Source organism: Blennius ocellaris (genome assembly GCF_963422515.1).
Source record: "Blennius ocellaris genome assembly, chromosome: 6".
Classification (NCBI taxonomy): Eukaryota; Metazoa; Chordata; class Actinopteri; order Blenniiformes; family Blenniidae; genus Blennius; species Blennius ocellaris.
Window position 1 is genome coordinate 28,322,923 of NC_137655.1, and position 16,112 is coordinate 28,339,034.

At 43.1% G+C, this 16,112-nt stretch overlaps 1 protein-coding gene across 1 annotated transcript in view; it reads right to left on the reverse strand.

Moving 5' to 3' along the window:
• sema5ba (sema domain, seven thrombospondin repeats (type 1 and type 1-like), transmembrane domain (TM) and short cytoplasmic domain, (semaphorin) 5Ba) overlaps positions 1-16,112 on the reverse strand; it is a 275,773-nt gene that overhangs the window by 35,754 nt on the left and 223,907 nt on the right. The window contains exons 13-14 of the mRNA XM_080498727.1: positions 2,000-2,117; positions 269-453 (exon numbers count right to left, since the gene is read on the reverse strand). Coding sequence (XP_080354853.1) covers positions 269-453; positions 2,000-2,117 — 303 coding nt within the window. The remainder of the gene's footprint in view (positions 1-268; positions 454-1,999; positions 2,118-16,112) is intronic.

Below are 16,112 nucleotides of genomic sequence, written 5' to 3' on the forward strand. Positions count from 1 at the left end.
GAATACATTGATTATTTGATTATTACATCATATCAGGATTATCTCTACCATTGAATTGAATCAGTGTTTTCTAGTTTCTGTTTTACTACATGACACTTTGGATTCCTCTTTTATCCTGTCTCATTAACCAGGTGTCCTCCAAACACTGCTTATTGATTTCCTGCTCTGATTGCTTGTGTGTCATTGAATCAATCAATGAGGCGATCCAGCACTTTAACCAGAAAATATGCTGATTCATGGTTTTAACCTCTATCAATGTTTTCCCCACCTGGAGCAGTTGGAGACCTCGATGGTGGGACCCTCACAGTTTTTGCCTGCACATCGGGGGGCGGGACTGTCACAGGATCTGGAGCGACACAAACAGGAGCTCACGCCGTCCACACCGTCCTCGTTGTTGCAGGGTTGCCACTGCGCCCACGACCCAAAGCCTCCGTTCATGGTCTGGTTCCGCAGCTGAAAAGCAAACATTCATCACATGAGTCACTTCAGGCAGTGGCCTCCCACCCGGGGCCCGGGACAGCAGCATCCACTTCGGCTTTGACTGAAGTCACATGATAAAAACTGGATCTTCATAGAAGCTGGAGCTGCACTGATACCACTTTTTTAATGGACAAGCACAAGTACAAGAACCAATCTTTAGCTACTTACCAATACCAGTATTTATCAAATGTCATTAAGTGTAATTTATTATTCATACACAAACAATATGCAAATGTTAGCTGTTGCCGTGAACCACTTTCATACAGCCTATGTTTTGACGCTCCACACCTCCAACAGCCTTGAGGCTCCACTGTGTCTGCAATAAGAACGGCAGCTACTGTACACTGCAGAACAGCCCGAGCTCACTGTGGGTTCCACATGCTTCAGTTCACTGTTAATGAGTCACACTTTAATCATGTGCAGAATGTAGCATCGCTGTTGTGTGAGCCTGACACTTTTTAGCATGTAGCATATAGCATGTAGCATGCAGCAAGTAGCTCAGCTCTGCGTAAAATCCTCCTGATCCTCTGAGCAGTTAAACTAAAAAACAACATGGTTCTAACTTTGCTGATCCAAATGTCTTCGGTGATGAAGTTGCTGGTGTCGTACAAAATCGTTTTTCTCTTCTTAATATTTTGTCAGAACATAATTATTTTAATCATTCTCATTAATATTACAGAATCTTCAAACCGTGGACAACCGCGGTCACCTGCTGTTGACGAATGACATCTCATTATACCCGTATCAATGACCTTTTTCTGACTATGAATTTATTTATTTATTTATTTAATTGTATTTAATTGTATTAACAGGATAACCACTTGAGAGGTAACATTTCGTTTGCGAGGGGGTCCTACAACAAGCACCTGGAAACAAGATAAAAAGGAAATAAGAATAAAAAGATAAGCAAAATGGCAAAACAAAAACGACAGAAACTAATACATTCAAAACACACAACATGCATACAGGACAGTAACTTTTGGCATTTTTCATAATTCTGAAAAATTCAGAATATGAGTTTGCCTGCAGTTATCAGTACCTGATTCCTGATATTGGTGTTGGCATTACTGCATCTCTAAAATAAACCCCTGAATGTTTTGGAAACTAACACAGACTAAAACTGTCCATCAGGATGGACAGCCTTTCTTGGAGGTATTGTGGGGATGCTTCAAGGGGAAATGTTGGGAGCCAATGATGGAGAGTGGCCTAAAGAGGCAGTACACGTCTTCTACTGTCAGATGAGACATTTTCCTCGAAGATAAAGAGAGAGCTTTTCAAGGTAAATGGAATGAATTTATTACTATCGAATTATCTTCAGCCAGCTTCAACTCAGTGAAGTCTAATATATCCCATTTCACCTTTTCTTGCCTCCGCTATAATATTCTTTACCTTGATTTTTTGGTCATGCATGAAAATAAACCACTATCGCATCTGAAATGCGAGTCCCTGAGTCTCGCAGCCCTGGATTCTGTGTCCTGCTGACGTTTTACCGTGAACCCCGCAGGAGCGTCAGACTTACCGGGCAGAGGCTGATGTTCTGCTTCCACTGGCTCATGTTGGAGCTGTCCTCCAGCGTGGTGCATCTGCGCTGCCTGAAGTCCCAGCCACAGTACGGGTCCCTGGCCTCCAAGCACAGGCTGCAGGGGAACGGCACACCAGAGACTTTCTGTCAGCGGCTTCGTTGGTTATTAAAACAGACACAACAATAAACACTGAAGGAAATGTAGAAGACTTGGAACCCATTTAGGGATTCCAGAGAAAACGCATCGTTTTTGTGTGTTTGTTTCAGAAAAGTTTTGCTTTTTCCCCAGAGATGGAGTTGGAGCATTTTCAAAAAGTTGTGTTTTCAGGAACTGGTGTTTTCAGGAGCTCGTTGTGTTTTCAAGAGCCCGTTGTGTTTTCAGAAGCTTCGTTATAAACAGACACTCAAAATGCAACAAAAAGTTGATCCTTGTCATTTAAAACGTCGTCTTGTAAACGAGGCTTTACACAAGCTGAACGTCGGAGAGACAGCAGTTGTACACCCATTTTCACCTGAGAAAGTTACAAGCTCTTAAATATTCAGCTATTGTAGCTGCAATACTAATTTTCATAACAATAATGAGTTACAGAATGGGTGGCTGCCACTGGTAGTCGCCCCAATTAATGTGTCAGACACACTGACTGCAGCCCCACATCACACGAGTTACACAAACCTTTGAAAGCCTTTTTGATGCAAAGTTTGCTTCTCCGCTGCCTGAACAACAACCACAATATTAAACATGGTACATCAACCAAACGGTGATTAAATATTTGTAAGCTCCTCCAGTAAAACAGGAGCTTAATGGCGGCTAATTAAATCTAAAGCCGTTAATGACGAGGCTGAGCCTCCAGAGCTGATCTGAATGCTTCAGGAACGCAGAATAAAAGGCACGGAGAGAAAAACTCCTCTCTTCAGTTTGAGCATCCCTCTCCTTCACATCCCCCCTTTTGTCTCTCTCTCTTTCTTCACCCAGCCCTCCCTCCCTCCCTCTACTTCTTCGCTCGCTAATTACAGTGTTGTGGATGTACTTGCTCCCCTCTTTTCCACCCGGCTGAAAGGAGTCTTGTTGTCGTTGTTGTTGTTGTGTTTTTCCGCTCCTGGCACAGGCTTTCAGGCTTTATTTGAAGAGCCCTGCAGTGTTTCAGGCAGGAGGTTGAAGAATCTCCATGTGTTGATACAGCTTTCTGTGCCAAAGCCGGGGCTCTGAGGCAAAACCCGAGGTCGTCCTCAGATTCAATAAAGACATTGCTGCTTAGTCAGCGATTCAGAGGTGACCCCACCCGCGGGAGTGAGTCCCTGCGGCAGACAGAGGAGGATACCTCGCCGTGTGAGCGGGTCACAGTGACTGGCGTGTCCCTTTAATTAAGTGACACTATCAAACTGACGGCAGATGCAATTTCCAGTAGAGATGAAACAATAATTGTAATGAGGTCGGCCACAAATTCACAGTCCAGTGCTTGTAATACTCCATGGGAGGTGGTGGAGCAAGCTGCTATTTTGGCTCAAGGTCATCCATATTGTATCTGGTGACTTTGATGTGTGGTGATGGAATACCACCACTCTGGCTTCCACCATTCGATCAGCTAAGCCAAATCCTTTTTTTAATACAAACTTTTGGGGTGAAAAATGTTAAGTGGAACCAAGAGGTGGTCGCCATTTGAAGCCTAATTAACTGTGGGTAATGTGTGCCACCCGGAAGGCCGATGTTAGATGAATTTACATTTTAATAAAGCAATTTACGAGAAGCATTTGCTTCCTAACTCCCAAATAAAACTAGGTTTAGTTCAAATTTCTAAATGTCAGTGTCACAATTTGATAGATTTTTAATAAATACTGAAGAAGCGTCTCACCAATCTTTGCATACAAACATCAAAATGCTTTATTTTGTTATACATTGCATACAAATGCAGCCCTCGACGAGAAAAATACAATTTGTGCTGCCCCCCCCCCCCAATCGCTTTCTCCACCAGCGGCCAGTTTTAATAAACGAGAATTTACTATTTGAAGAAAATAGAGCGGTGTACCGGGGCGTTTAGCTCTCGCTCTGACCTTTCTGCTGCAGCATAAAACACCAGCCAGAAGCTCTGGATGCCTTCCTGTTCTGACAGCTTTCTTTAAGGAAAAAAAAATGAGAGGAAAAAAAAAGAAAGTTCTATTGTAAAAGTCAATTAGAGGCACAGTGGTTGGAGAGAGGGCCGTGTGATGGGAAGAGGAAAGCTCATTTCTGTAGCAGAGGGATATCTGCCAGGATGGGAAGCTGAGTCTGCACAAACACAGCAGACAGAGCCGTATCAACTCTGCGAGTGTGTGTGAATAATCTCTTTTTTAGAATAGCCCTCTGCATTTGTGTACACTGTAAGGGTGTGTCTTTGCACCATGGGTGTGCCGTAATGTGCCGGAGAATTGCTTTGACAAGTCCGCAGGCCGCTGGCTGATATTTAATTCAGCAGCATGCGTGCCTGGTGGTGCACTATATCAAAACAGAGGCGCTATGGAACACGGCCTGTTAAATTTTAAACAGACTGAGCGGCAAAAATTCACCAGCCCATATAACAATATGTCTGGGTGACTGGCATCAGGAGATAAATCTGCTGTAGTCTCTCTGTGGGGGTGTAATTGGCATTTTAAATCGTTTGTGCATGCTGTAAAAACCAGTGTCTCCTTTTATTACGGGACCTTTAACAACTAGACATAAAAACAATACTTCACCTCATCTTTAATGGCAGGCTGTCGGTGTGTAATTGCAAATATGATCACCAGAACTGATAAATTATGGATTGCATTCAGCCATTATGAGCTGTAGGGTTGCCACTCGGTTAAGGAAACGCTGTGTGAGGAGGCTTGACGTTGTTAAACATACGTCTGCGCTGTGTGTTTCAGTGACGCTGCTGTCAGGAGGCCACTGCTGACAGGCCCTGCTCATCCTCCCTCTCCAGGGGCAGATTGAAAAGAGAGAGCCAGAACCTCTCCTCAAGGCTTTTCCCCCACTGTGTGGCCATTTAGGAAGTCTGCTCATGATGAATGGGAATCACAGAGGACTCCTGCTAGCACTCAGCACTAATACATCCAATTAGGTCCGGTTGGAGCCGGGCTGCAGAGTGATGCTGCCGGGTCCCACAAAAATAAAGGAAACTAACTTGACAGGGCTGTGTGCCAAAAAAAACTAAAACCTTGTTATCTTCTGTGTGTGCAGTTTAAACCTCCACTGAATAAAAAGGTGCTGCATCCTCATCCTCATCATCATTGTCGTCATCATCATCATCATTATCATTATCATCATCTTTGCGACAGAGGACAAGACAATGTATTAAAATAGCTGAAAGAGAGTGAACGAAGCAGACAGTGACACAGAAAGGGAGAGGACAAATATGGGCAGAGACGAGAACAATGAGGTGAAAGTTGAACTGAGCTGCCGTCACTTTCAGGACAGCCGGCGGGATGTTCAATAGCTTTTCATCAATCTGGTCAGCTCATCTGAATCCACTGTTTACACCTTAATGCGTCAGGGCCATCAGATACCGGTCCAAACCCGAGTCACGCTGAGCGAGGGAGCTAACAAAATGAACAAGTCACTTTCACAAAGCTGGAGCTGGCAGACGAGCAGCGACTCCTTAATGTGCTCGTCCCTGAACCTTCAGGAGACGAACACTGACACGGCGAAACCTGAAGACAGCGGCGCTTAAAGAGCGTCAACCACATTGTACTCCCTGAGAAAAATACACGCAATTCAGGGCCATCAATGAACCTGTTTTTCCACAATGTAAGAGAGTTTAGTTAAACGCTGCAGTGATCCAAAAGCATTCAGAGAAGCAAACATTCGGAGTACTAGTTGTAAACATAATGTGGATTCAATTCAATTCAACTTTGTTTATATGGCGCTGAATACAACAAAGTCACTTCAGGGCCCTTTTTACAGGGAAAACCAAAAGATTCACATGAGCAAGAAATAAGAGACTGTGGGGAAAAAAACCTATAGTTTTTATAGGAAGAAACCTTAATAACCAGACTCAGCGGCTTCCTGCAAGATAAAGTTTAACCTCAGAATAAAATTGATCTGTTTGGCACTAAATAACTGCTCACTACATATATGATATGTTATCTCTTCTAAATACCAGATGTTCCCACATGCAGGTTGATTATTTTGGATTATTGCAAAAGAATGCATGAATGTTTATATTTGCAAAATGTAATCAAGATTATTTCCACCACTGGTTTTTGCAAAAACACACATTCCACATTCAGCTTTTTAAAGACACAACCCAAATCTAAATAAGCATTTATATTATTTCCTGGACAGAGTTTGTCGACATCAGCAGAACAAAAAAGGTGACGAGTTTTAGGTGAAGACAGAGAGATGCTTCACGTCAGGGCTGCAGGAGAGGCGGCGGTGAGAAAGCAATCTGGACAGAAATGAAGACAGTGCGAATGAGGCACTGAGCAAAATGATTACTCTGAGATTCAGCCCAAACAAAGCCTGTAATAAAAGTGGCATCATTCTGGAGCAGTAATAAATACATCCATTGAGTGAACACCATCACACTCCTTCTCCCTCGGTCCTCGGCTGCTGAAGTGTTGCTTTGATTGGTCATACAGGCTCAGCAGCAGCGAGCTCCAGAGGCCCGCTGACAGGCTGGCAGTCACAGCCGACAGTAAATTGGCTTTGCTGGGGACCGGCCGGTAAGATCGCCTCACACACAGTCAGGAATCGACAACAGTACAGGGATCCTACAGGGAACCACACTACCAAAGTGGGACTGAAACATGGAGGGCACACTGGCTTTAACAAGCAGCTGCTGCGCACACACACACGCACGCACGCACGCACGCACGCACGCACGCACGCACGCACGCACGCACGCACGCACACACACACACACACACACACACACACACACACACACACACACACACACACACACACACACACACACACACACACACAGAGCCAAAGTCCTTCAGGTGAAACTGTCACCAGCAGGACAAAAGGAGTCGCTTGTAATGAAGCGTAATGTTTGTGTAGGTAAACCAGTTAATAGTGTTTTTCTTTTTTTTTCAAGCAACAGATAGCCTGAATTGTTCCATTTCATTCTCCTCGGCATTCTCCTCATCATTTATTCAACATCTCCTCTTCATAGTTATTTTTGCTACCATATTCTTATCGTTCTCTCCTCTTTTCACTTCAATGCCGGCCGTGAAGAAAAATATCTTCTAAGACTCACTTGAAAAGCCTTCCTGTGTAAAACCACTTTCCAAGAGTCTGACACGTTCAGTTGTGGCAAATGAGTAAACCAAACCACAAAAACAGGCTCTCACTGTTAAGGTGCCTTTCTGTCCACGCTGTCTAGTTCTGAGTGAAAACACAAGTTCCTTTCACTGTCTGGCAGCACAGATTGACTTTCCCCCTTCGGTCAAAGCATCAAAAAGGAAGACCTGATAGATGCAACACAGACACACACACACACACGCACGCACGCACGCACGCACGCACGCACGCACACACACACACACACACACACACACACACATTATCTGCAAGCTAAAAGGAAAGTTGAAAAATTAAAGCCTTAGCAATGTATTTAAAAAAAAAACCTTGAGTTGAAGATGACGATGTAAATGTAAAGATTTCTCTCCAGGTTACGAGGCAAACTGCCAATATTAGTCGATACTGAAGGAAAACTAAACATTAAAGGCAGTCAAATGTAATGGAGCTTCAAATAGCAACAACCAACACTTATTTTTAGTGCATTGAGCTGGACTGTCAAGGTGGATACACACTGTGAATACAGGATATCTCAGATACAAAATAAAGAAACACACTAACAGCTTTTCTGGTGGGATGAAACATAGCAACCAATAGCAAGGGAGAATGAAACAATGCCCATCGTTGGGTCGGGGGCTAATAATCTGCTCGTGTTAAGAAACTGAAATGAGCATTGCCACTGCGCCCTACTGAGGGGAAGCAGAGGTACAACACGATCAGAACAACATCACACCAGCAAAGAAATGTTGCAGTCAAACACAGTGTTGTACCCATGTATGAACTTGAAATGAAAACTGAGGAATGTCGAGAGTCAAGTCTGGCTCATATGGGCTTACCCAAAACACAAGCTAATGCAAAAGTCATTTCCCTCTGTGACAAGCTTCTTTAATTCTATACTATGTTTTCTGACACCATCTGCAATAAAAAGAGGACTTACCTAAGGTGGTTTGAATGTTATGCTGCCATGCTTCACAGTTCAGTGTGTGTGTGTGTGTGTGTGTGTGAAACCATGACAAACATCATGCGTGGCTGCTGATGAGCTGCTGTTACCAATAAAAGACATCCCAGAAAATTCAGCTGGTACGAGGGTGTGAATGGTTGTGTAGGTAATTGTGAATGGGACGACCACACACCAGGCAAAAGAGCTGGACAGAAGCACATTCACTGCTTTCAGTCCATTGTTCGGAGTGAGAAAGAGCAGAACGGCAGGTGGGTCTTCATCAGAGCCTGAACTGGTGGGTGCCCACAGACAGAAGATGATTCAGAAGATACAGAAGATTGAACACTTCGTTCCCTATCATTCGATTCACTCGGTACAACACATATTGTATGGGACATATATTCAGATTCTAGGACAACTCGTCCACAAAACTGCAACCCTGGACATTTAAAGTCACTATCAGAAGACACTCTTACGTGATGCACCTGAACGCGTCACTCAAAGCAGTCGGCTACGAAGTGGCGTTATCCTGTTCCGACATCGAGACACGACAATGTCTTTACACCGTAATAAAGATATGTTAGTCCTGAACTAGATGTCAAAAGTTCTCTATTTGTAATCCCGCATTTTTTTTTAAAACCAGTGTTTAAAGTCGGCACTATTTTTATTGGTGTAATAATATATGTGTTATGCGCGCTGCGTTTGAGTCACATGTAAGCTGCTGGTCCAATAGGAGAGCACAAAACATCCAAGATGGTGGCGACCGCAATAGAGCTTACGGCAGTTCAGAGGAGAAAAACATGACAAAAACCTTTAATAAGCCATCAAAAATATGCAATAATGCTGAAAAGGCAAGTAATGTCGCTAACGGTATGAACCCCGCAGCTCGTTCACATGTCAGAAAGCAACTTCCGACACGTCAACCGACCTGGACGCATCACTCACCACTGTCGTCTATGAAGCAGTGTTTTAACTTTACGGCTTATTATTGTGTCAAATATACTGATATCTTTTGGTTTTGTGTCAGATACACTAAATAATCCTTCCAAATGTGTGAAACATACTTTGAAATCCAATCTTTCAATCCAATAATGCTGCAAAAAAATTGGCGGAGCCTCACATACGTCATCACAGATCATCTGCCGAGAAGGTGTGAATAGAGGGGCCTTCAGCAGGGGCGTGAAATCTCATACAATACATGTTGTTCCTCTCCTTCAGAAGTTATATCCATAATGTTTTTCTTTTTGAAGCATGTGACCAGTGGTAGCTGACTGATAGAAGGTGCCAGGGTGTCGCCCCACCTGGCAGCAAGAAGCTGAAACAATAAAAAAAAAAACAAATAAAAAAATAAACTGTAATACTGTTTATTTATGCCAACAAACTAACAATGGACCCTGAACTGTGTTCACTTCATTGCCCATAAATAATCATCCATAAAGGAGAGGATTTCTTGATTTCTCTCTGTCTAGTAGGGGGGACCGCGGCGCGCGCACGTGTGCGTGTGTGTGTGTGTGTGTGTGTGTGTGTGTGTGTGTGTGTGTGTGTGTGTGTGTGTGTGTGTGTGTGTGTGCGTGTGTGTGTGTGTGCGAGCAGCGAGGGCACTCCACATCTCACCCAGAGGAGGCAGGGTTTAGCACAGTTTCACCAATTATTGATCAATATGAGTGACTGACATAAAATTGAACCAATCAGTATCGTTTGGTGTCCGAGATTTGGCCGTCTTTTCAATGGCCCCTGGCCACACCTGCTCAGTGATTGGCTTAAAGTCCGTTCTGGTTTGTTGTTCTGTGTTTCTACCAGATGTTGAGATGAAGACAACGAGCAGTTAGTCTCTAATCATTAACTCTGTCACGTCCCTTCTCGCTGGCTGAAAAGCTGCAGGTCAGGTTCGACTTTCTCTATCATAGTTATTTTTAAATGCACACGAACAGAAATGTGTTGATTATTTATCAAATGTGTTCAGGTTTGTTAATGTTTATAAATGTTTATATATGATTGTATCTATTATGAGCATATCATAATAATGTGCTGTTTTTTTGACTCTTGGAGAATAAAAAAGCACAAGTTGAAGTACAATTCTAAAAAGCTTTAAAAGATGAATTAATGTATTGTTTGAAAATATACCTGATGAAAAAACCTTTTGTTTTCCCTATAACTCAGATTAACTGTCATTTCCAGTAAACCAGCACCAAAACATTTCGTTTTCTCAAAGGAACTTAAGGAAGCTTCTGCTTGTGTTTGTTTACAATCTAGAAAGGGCAAGATTGTTGTAATGTGGTTTATCAATGCACTGTATTTAAATGAAGTTAACATTGGCTGAAATTAATGAAATACTGAAGAGCCCCGCCGAAGAAATGTATGGCCAGCATGTGACTGCATATCCTTTTTTAAACATCTATAGTACGCAGGGCTGTCCAATGTATGGTTCATGAACGACTGACCGAATGACTGACCGACAGAAGAAACAACCAATGGAATGAATGAATGACTGAATGACCGAAGGATCGTTTGTTTGAAGACCAAACAAATGAACAATCCAACAAGTAAACAAGCAAGAAAATGAACGACCAAAACTGATGGTGCGCTCCTGTCCTTGATGTCCACCCCCTAGTAGAAACTACTGAACCAATGAACGAATCAACACATTTCTACCGTATTTTCCACAATATAGAGTGCACCTGAATGTAACCCGCACCCGCAAAATTTGAAAAGAAAAAAAACCAAACAAACATATATAAGCCGCACTTGACGACAAGCTGCAGGTGTCCACGTTGTAACAGGGAAAGAATTTCACTGCAGGAACATTGCTCATATTTTCATTAATGTGAGGCAGGAACATCCTCACCTGGTGCGTTTGCTGTGAAGCCCGCAGACAGAGTGAGACAGAAAAACACAGAGAGAGACACAGAGAGACATAGAGGGACACAGAGAGACATAGAGGGACACATAGAGAGGCACAAAGAGACATAGAGAGAGACGCGGCGAGACACACAGAGAGACACATAGAGACAGGTACATAATCAGGAAGTGTTTTATCTCTGGCGATAAAGTTTTTTATCGGTTAATTGCTGATTGTGATTCTGAGAAGGAAGATTCCTCAGTCACAGAGTCCAGCGCTCTCGTTTACGTGATACACCTGAACGCAACAGTGACAGCAGTCAGAGAAGCGGCACAAGATGAGCTCACCAAGAGCAGAAATGTCACTTTTAAGCAAGTTTTGGAGAAGCAGAGGTGCTAAAATCAGCATGTATGCGGAAGTAGAATCTGGCGGCATAGAGCCACTTAACCTGTAAAAATCCATAAATTAGCCACATCGTGTGGACATGTTATTCACAGCCATCTCTCTTTACTCATTTGAGTGAAATCAGTTTTTCTGTAAAATGCTGGATCCCTAACTAAAAGAAAATAACAAAAAGTTAAATTCAAATAACACTTTTCCACTAAAGTAACTAACTGTTGAAACACGATGTCCCTACAAGCCAATAACAGGAGATCAGGAGCCCATAAAAAATGCAATAACTTTAGGAATCAGCATGTGCGTTCTTTGACTGTGACATGTTGTAAGAGCTGTGCAACAGTGAGTGTCAGTCTGTGCTGAGGGTGTTTCTGAGGGTCCCTCAGACACAAACTCATCGCCCTCTGAGCACTAATCCAAAAAACATATGCAACTGTCGGCTATGTTCCTCCATCTATCTTTCAGCTTTGCATATATGTAGGCACTTTCAGTTTTCGGCTCTGTCATGTGCATGATTTAACACTTCCAATGCATATTTGAAAATATTGTTGTCTCTCAGATTTATTCCAGCCCATATTTCAGGAGCCTCAAACGTTCCTGGAGTTGCTTGAGGAGGACGGAAGCACTAATATCCGCTGTCTATTTTTGTCTATATTTATCTGGCTGCAGAAACTCTGTGTAATTAGTACATCCACTTTAATTTTGTCCTTTGTATTGTTTGAAATGTTTTGAGTTGACATCAAACCTGTTGGTTTCCCTTTGCTTAAGTCTGACTTAATGAAGTGGAGGGTCTGGCCAGTCGGTTGACATCTGTTGTGTCCTGCAGCTGTTTGCTTTTGGCTTGCAGAGCATGAACATGACTGAGCCACAAAGGTGAACACAATATTGTAAAACAAGTGAAGAGTGGCCCTTCCACCCCCTTGCCTCTTTTCCTGTGTGCTTCTTATCAATTCACTTCACAATCTCTTATGGAGGTTCTGTTTTTTTCTTTCAACCTCTTGTTCTCAAAGCTGCACCCTGTCTTTCTGTTGCTTGCTGAGTTGAATGCTCTTCTTGTATTTCTTACCCACGTCTTATTAAATGCACTTCCAGAGTGTGTGAGTGTGTGTGTGTGTGTGTGTGTGTGTGTGTGTGTGTGTGTGTGTGTGTGTGTGTGTGTGTGTGTGTGTGTGTGTGTGTGTGTGGGTGCTCGTGCAAGTGTGTGCTCCCATGTGTCTAGGAGTTTGGATTTAGTAGAAATAGCAAGCTGACTCATCATGCACCACGCATATTAGAACTCGGCGAACAGCCCACACAAAAATCCCACCAAGTGCCATGCACACACACACACGCACGCACACACACGCACGCACACACGCACGCACGCACGCACGCACGCACGCACGCACGCACGCACGCACGCAAACCCCATTCTCAGGCCTTTCCGGGACATTCCTGCATATTGACTTTCATTTATTTATTGCATAAAAAGTTTTTAAAACGGAGTTACATAATACTTTAAATATTCAGAGATGTGAAAATTTTTAAACCAAACCTTACATTAAATATTTGTCAACACATCTCAGACAAGTGTCAATGAGACATGAGTGAACATATTCAGATATCCACAATATAGGAAAAATACATATCTTGTATTAAAAACCCCAATAAAAACTGATCCTGAATCATAACTATTACATGACAAATCAGCACAATTATTGTCTAAAACATGTCCTTGACTGCAATTTACAAGATGTGACAAATGCACACTGCAAAACTGACTGATTTATATTAAGTTACATGATATCACATTAGATTATCATATTTCTAATCTTCATAATGTGATCATCCGATCAGATGTGGGTCCTCGGATTGTATGCAGAACACACACACACACACACACACACACACACACACACACACACACACACACACACACACACACACACACACACACACACACACACACACACAGCAGAAAAGGCATCAGGCGGTTTGTATGCTAAAATGAAGTTGACTTTGAAGAAGGAGGTGGCCAGCTGAGGATCCTGATTGAGAGCACTGATGAGATACAGAAGGTTGGACAAACAGCCAGTGGGCTTTTCTCCCGTCTCTCACCCTGGAGGCAGAGATTTTCACATCAATAAGAGTCCAGCAAGTGATAGCAGGGAAAAATAACTTTCTCTCTCGCTCCCTTTCTCTCTTTGCGTCTTAGTATCATTTTTCACACACAAAAATAACGTGCCTGAAGAGAAACTTTTCTGGCAGCGAATGAAATAGCTTCACACAACACTTTTTTGTTTATCCTCTGATTCAGAAGCAAACAAAAGCCAGAACAGTGTTCCCTCTGTATTATGCAGAACTTCATTAGTACAAAAGCACAGCAAATTAATTTCCTCTGGCGGGCAGATACCGCCCCAGTCATTTGTCAGTTTAGAAAAGGACTTTAATGATTATAGGCAAAGTTTTGCAGACATTAATCCTAGTTGAGGACAGATAATTACCTTCAATAGAGGTCCAAGCAAGTGAAAATGAATCCACTGTTCAAAAGCACAGCACAAATGATATAGTACACACTACATACAACACATTTGAAGGTGAGAAGTGCTGGTTTTCTTATTCTATTCAACTGTGTTATTCTTGTAATACAACCTCAAGACTTCTCCCAACAATCAGAGTAGATGTTGCAGCAGTACAAAGAGACTGACAGCAGCAATGTTGTACAGCAAATGTCCACAGTATGTAATAAGCACCTTCACCACGCTGGCAAGAGATAAGAGATATCCTTAGAAGTAGTTCTGACCCAGGGCTGTGCATTGATTTATTAAAGATATTCAGAGCTGCCACAAGTGGTTAGCTTTTACAATGCTAATGGAGAAAACAGCAGATGCAGGCTGAGCAGCACTTCAGTGGATGAACAAGGAAACCGCTTGCTTTTAAAGTTTCACATATCGCTTGAAATCCAAGATCGGTCTCTGGCTGCAAGCGTCCACAAGAAATAGTAAGCAAGTCAATCCATCCATTTTCTTTACAGCTTATATCCTGACACTGGAGCCCATCCCAGTTCATTATGAGTGAAGGCAGGTTACACCTGGACAGGTGGCCAGTCCATCACAGCACCAACACACAGAGACAACCACAAGTCCAATCTATGAGTGACCAATTAACCTCACATGCATGTTTGTAGGATGACGGGAAACCGGAGTACCCAGAGGAAAGCTATCGAAAACATGCAACTGGCAACACTGCTGTCTAAAATATTCTCTCTAAGGACCCGTCCACACGAGAACGCTGGTTCACCTAAACCAGATGTTTCCGGCCTGTCATCCACATGAGGCGGTTGTAGAAGCGTGAAAACCGTTTTTTTTGAAAACGGGCCCCAGAGTGGAGAAATTCTAAAACCACGGCAAAGACGATCATCTGATGAGGTAACCCCCCCCCCCATCGCGGTCTGTGATGTCATCACATAACCACAACAATCAGGAACGACAAACTCCGGTGGAGCTTGCAGAAGCTACTGACGTTAGCAGCAGGAGGACCAGGGCCATAGACCTATAGAACTATTCAATTCAATTCAACTTTATTTATATAGCACTAAATACAACAGTCATTCCTAGGTGCTTTTAACAACAAGAGAAACACCGGACGGATCCACATTAGTAAGCAGGTTTATTTGCAACTGTGGAAAGAAAAAACTCCCTCTAACAGGAAGAAACCTTTGCAGAAACCAGACTCAGAGGTGGCGGCATTCTGCTGACCAGTTGGGGTGAGAGGATAGAGGAGAGGAGAGGAGAGGAGAGGAGAGGAGAGGAGAGGAGAGGAGAGGAGAGGAGAGGAGAGGAGAGGAGAGGAGAGGAGAGGAGAGGAGAGGGAAGACAGAGAAAGATCAGGTGTGGAGATACAAACCTTGATTTGGGTAATCAGCAAGAAACCCTGGTCTGGGTAGAGAGAGGTATAGAGAGAGAAAGAGAGAGAGTGAGAGAGAGGTAGAGAAAAAGGTAGAGTGAGATGTAGAGAGAGAGATAGAGCGAGAGGTCGAGAGAGTTATAGAATTCGAGTTAACAAGTGTTTATGAGCAGGAATCTTCTTCTAAATTTCTGTGCTCTATCTTCTTCTTCGTTTTTAGTGTGTTTGGTGAGTCACAGCACCCCTAAAGGCCTGACATGTGTACTACATGCCCTGAAGCCTCCTGTAGAGCCGTGTTCATAATGACGTGTGGACAGAATTTTTTTGAGAACCTTGGGGAGAAAAAACATCGTTTTGGCTCGTGTTGATGTGGCCTTAAGGTTCTAGGAATCTTGTCACCACAGATCTGCAAGTTCTGTGTCTTGTCAGTTCCAGAATTTGCAGATTTGGTCTCATTCGTCCTTGTGGTTGTGACTATTGAACGGTTGCAGGATGTTTGTGCTGCATCAGCATTTCAAGCGTCCACTGATCACAGCGCCACCAAGCACACTGAGCCGTCATCACTCCTCAGAGTTACCTGGGGCAACTGATCCTGCTCCAGATGCTTCGTCAACACATTCCCAATGCTAATGATGTTTCCCACCATATCATTTCAAACACGTTTGTGGTCTGCAGAGAAAATCTCTCAAGCCTGGACTCAAACCAGGGATTTAGTCACTGTCATGTGGGAGTACTGCACACTACTCCACTTTGCAGTAATGTACTGTAACACTACTTGTCCACAGTTGAT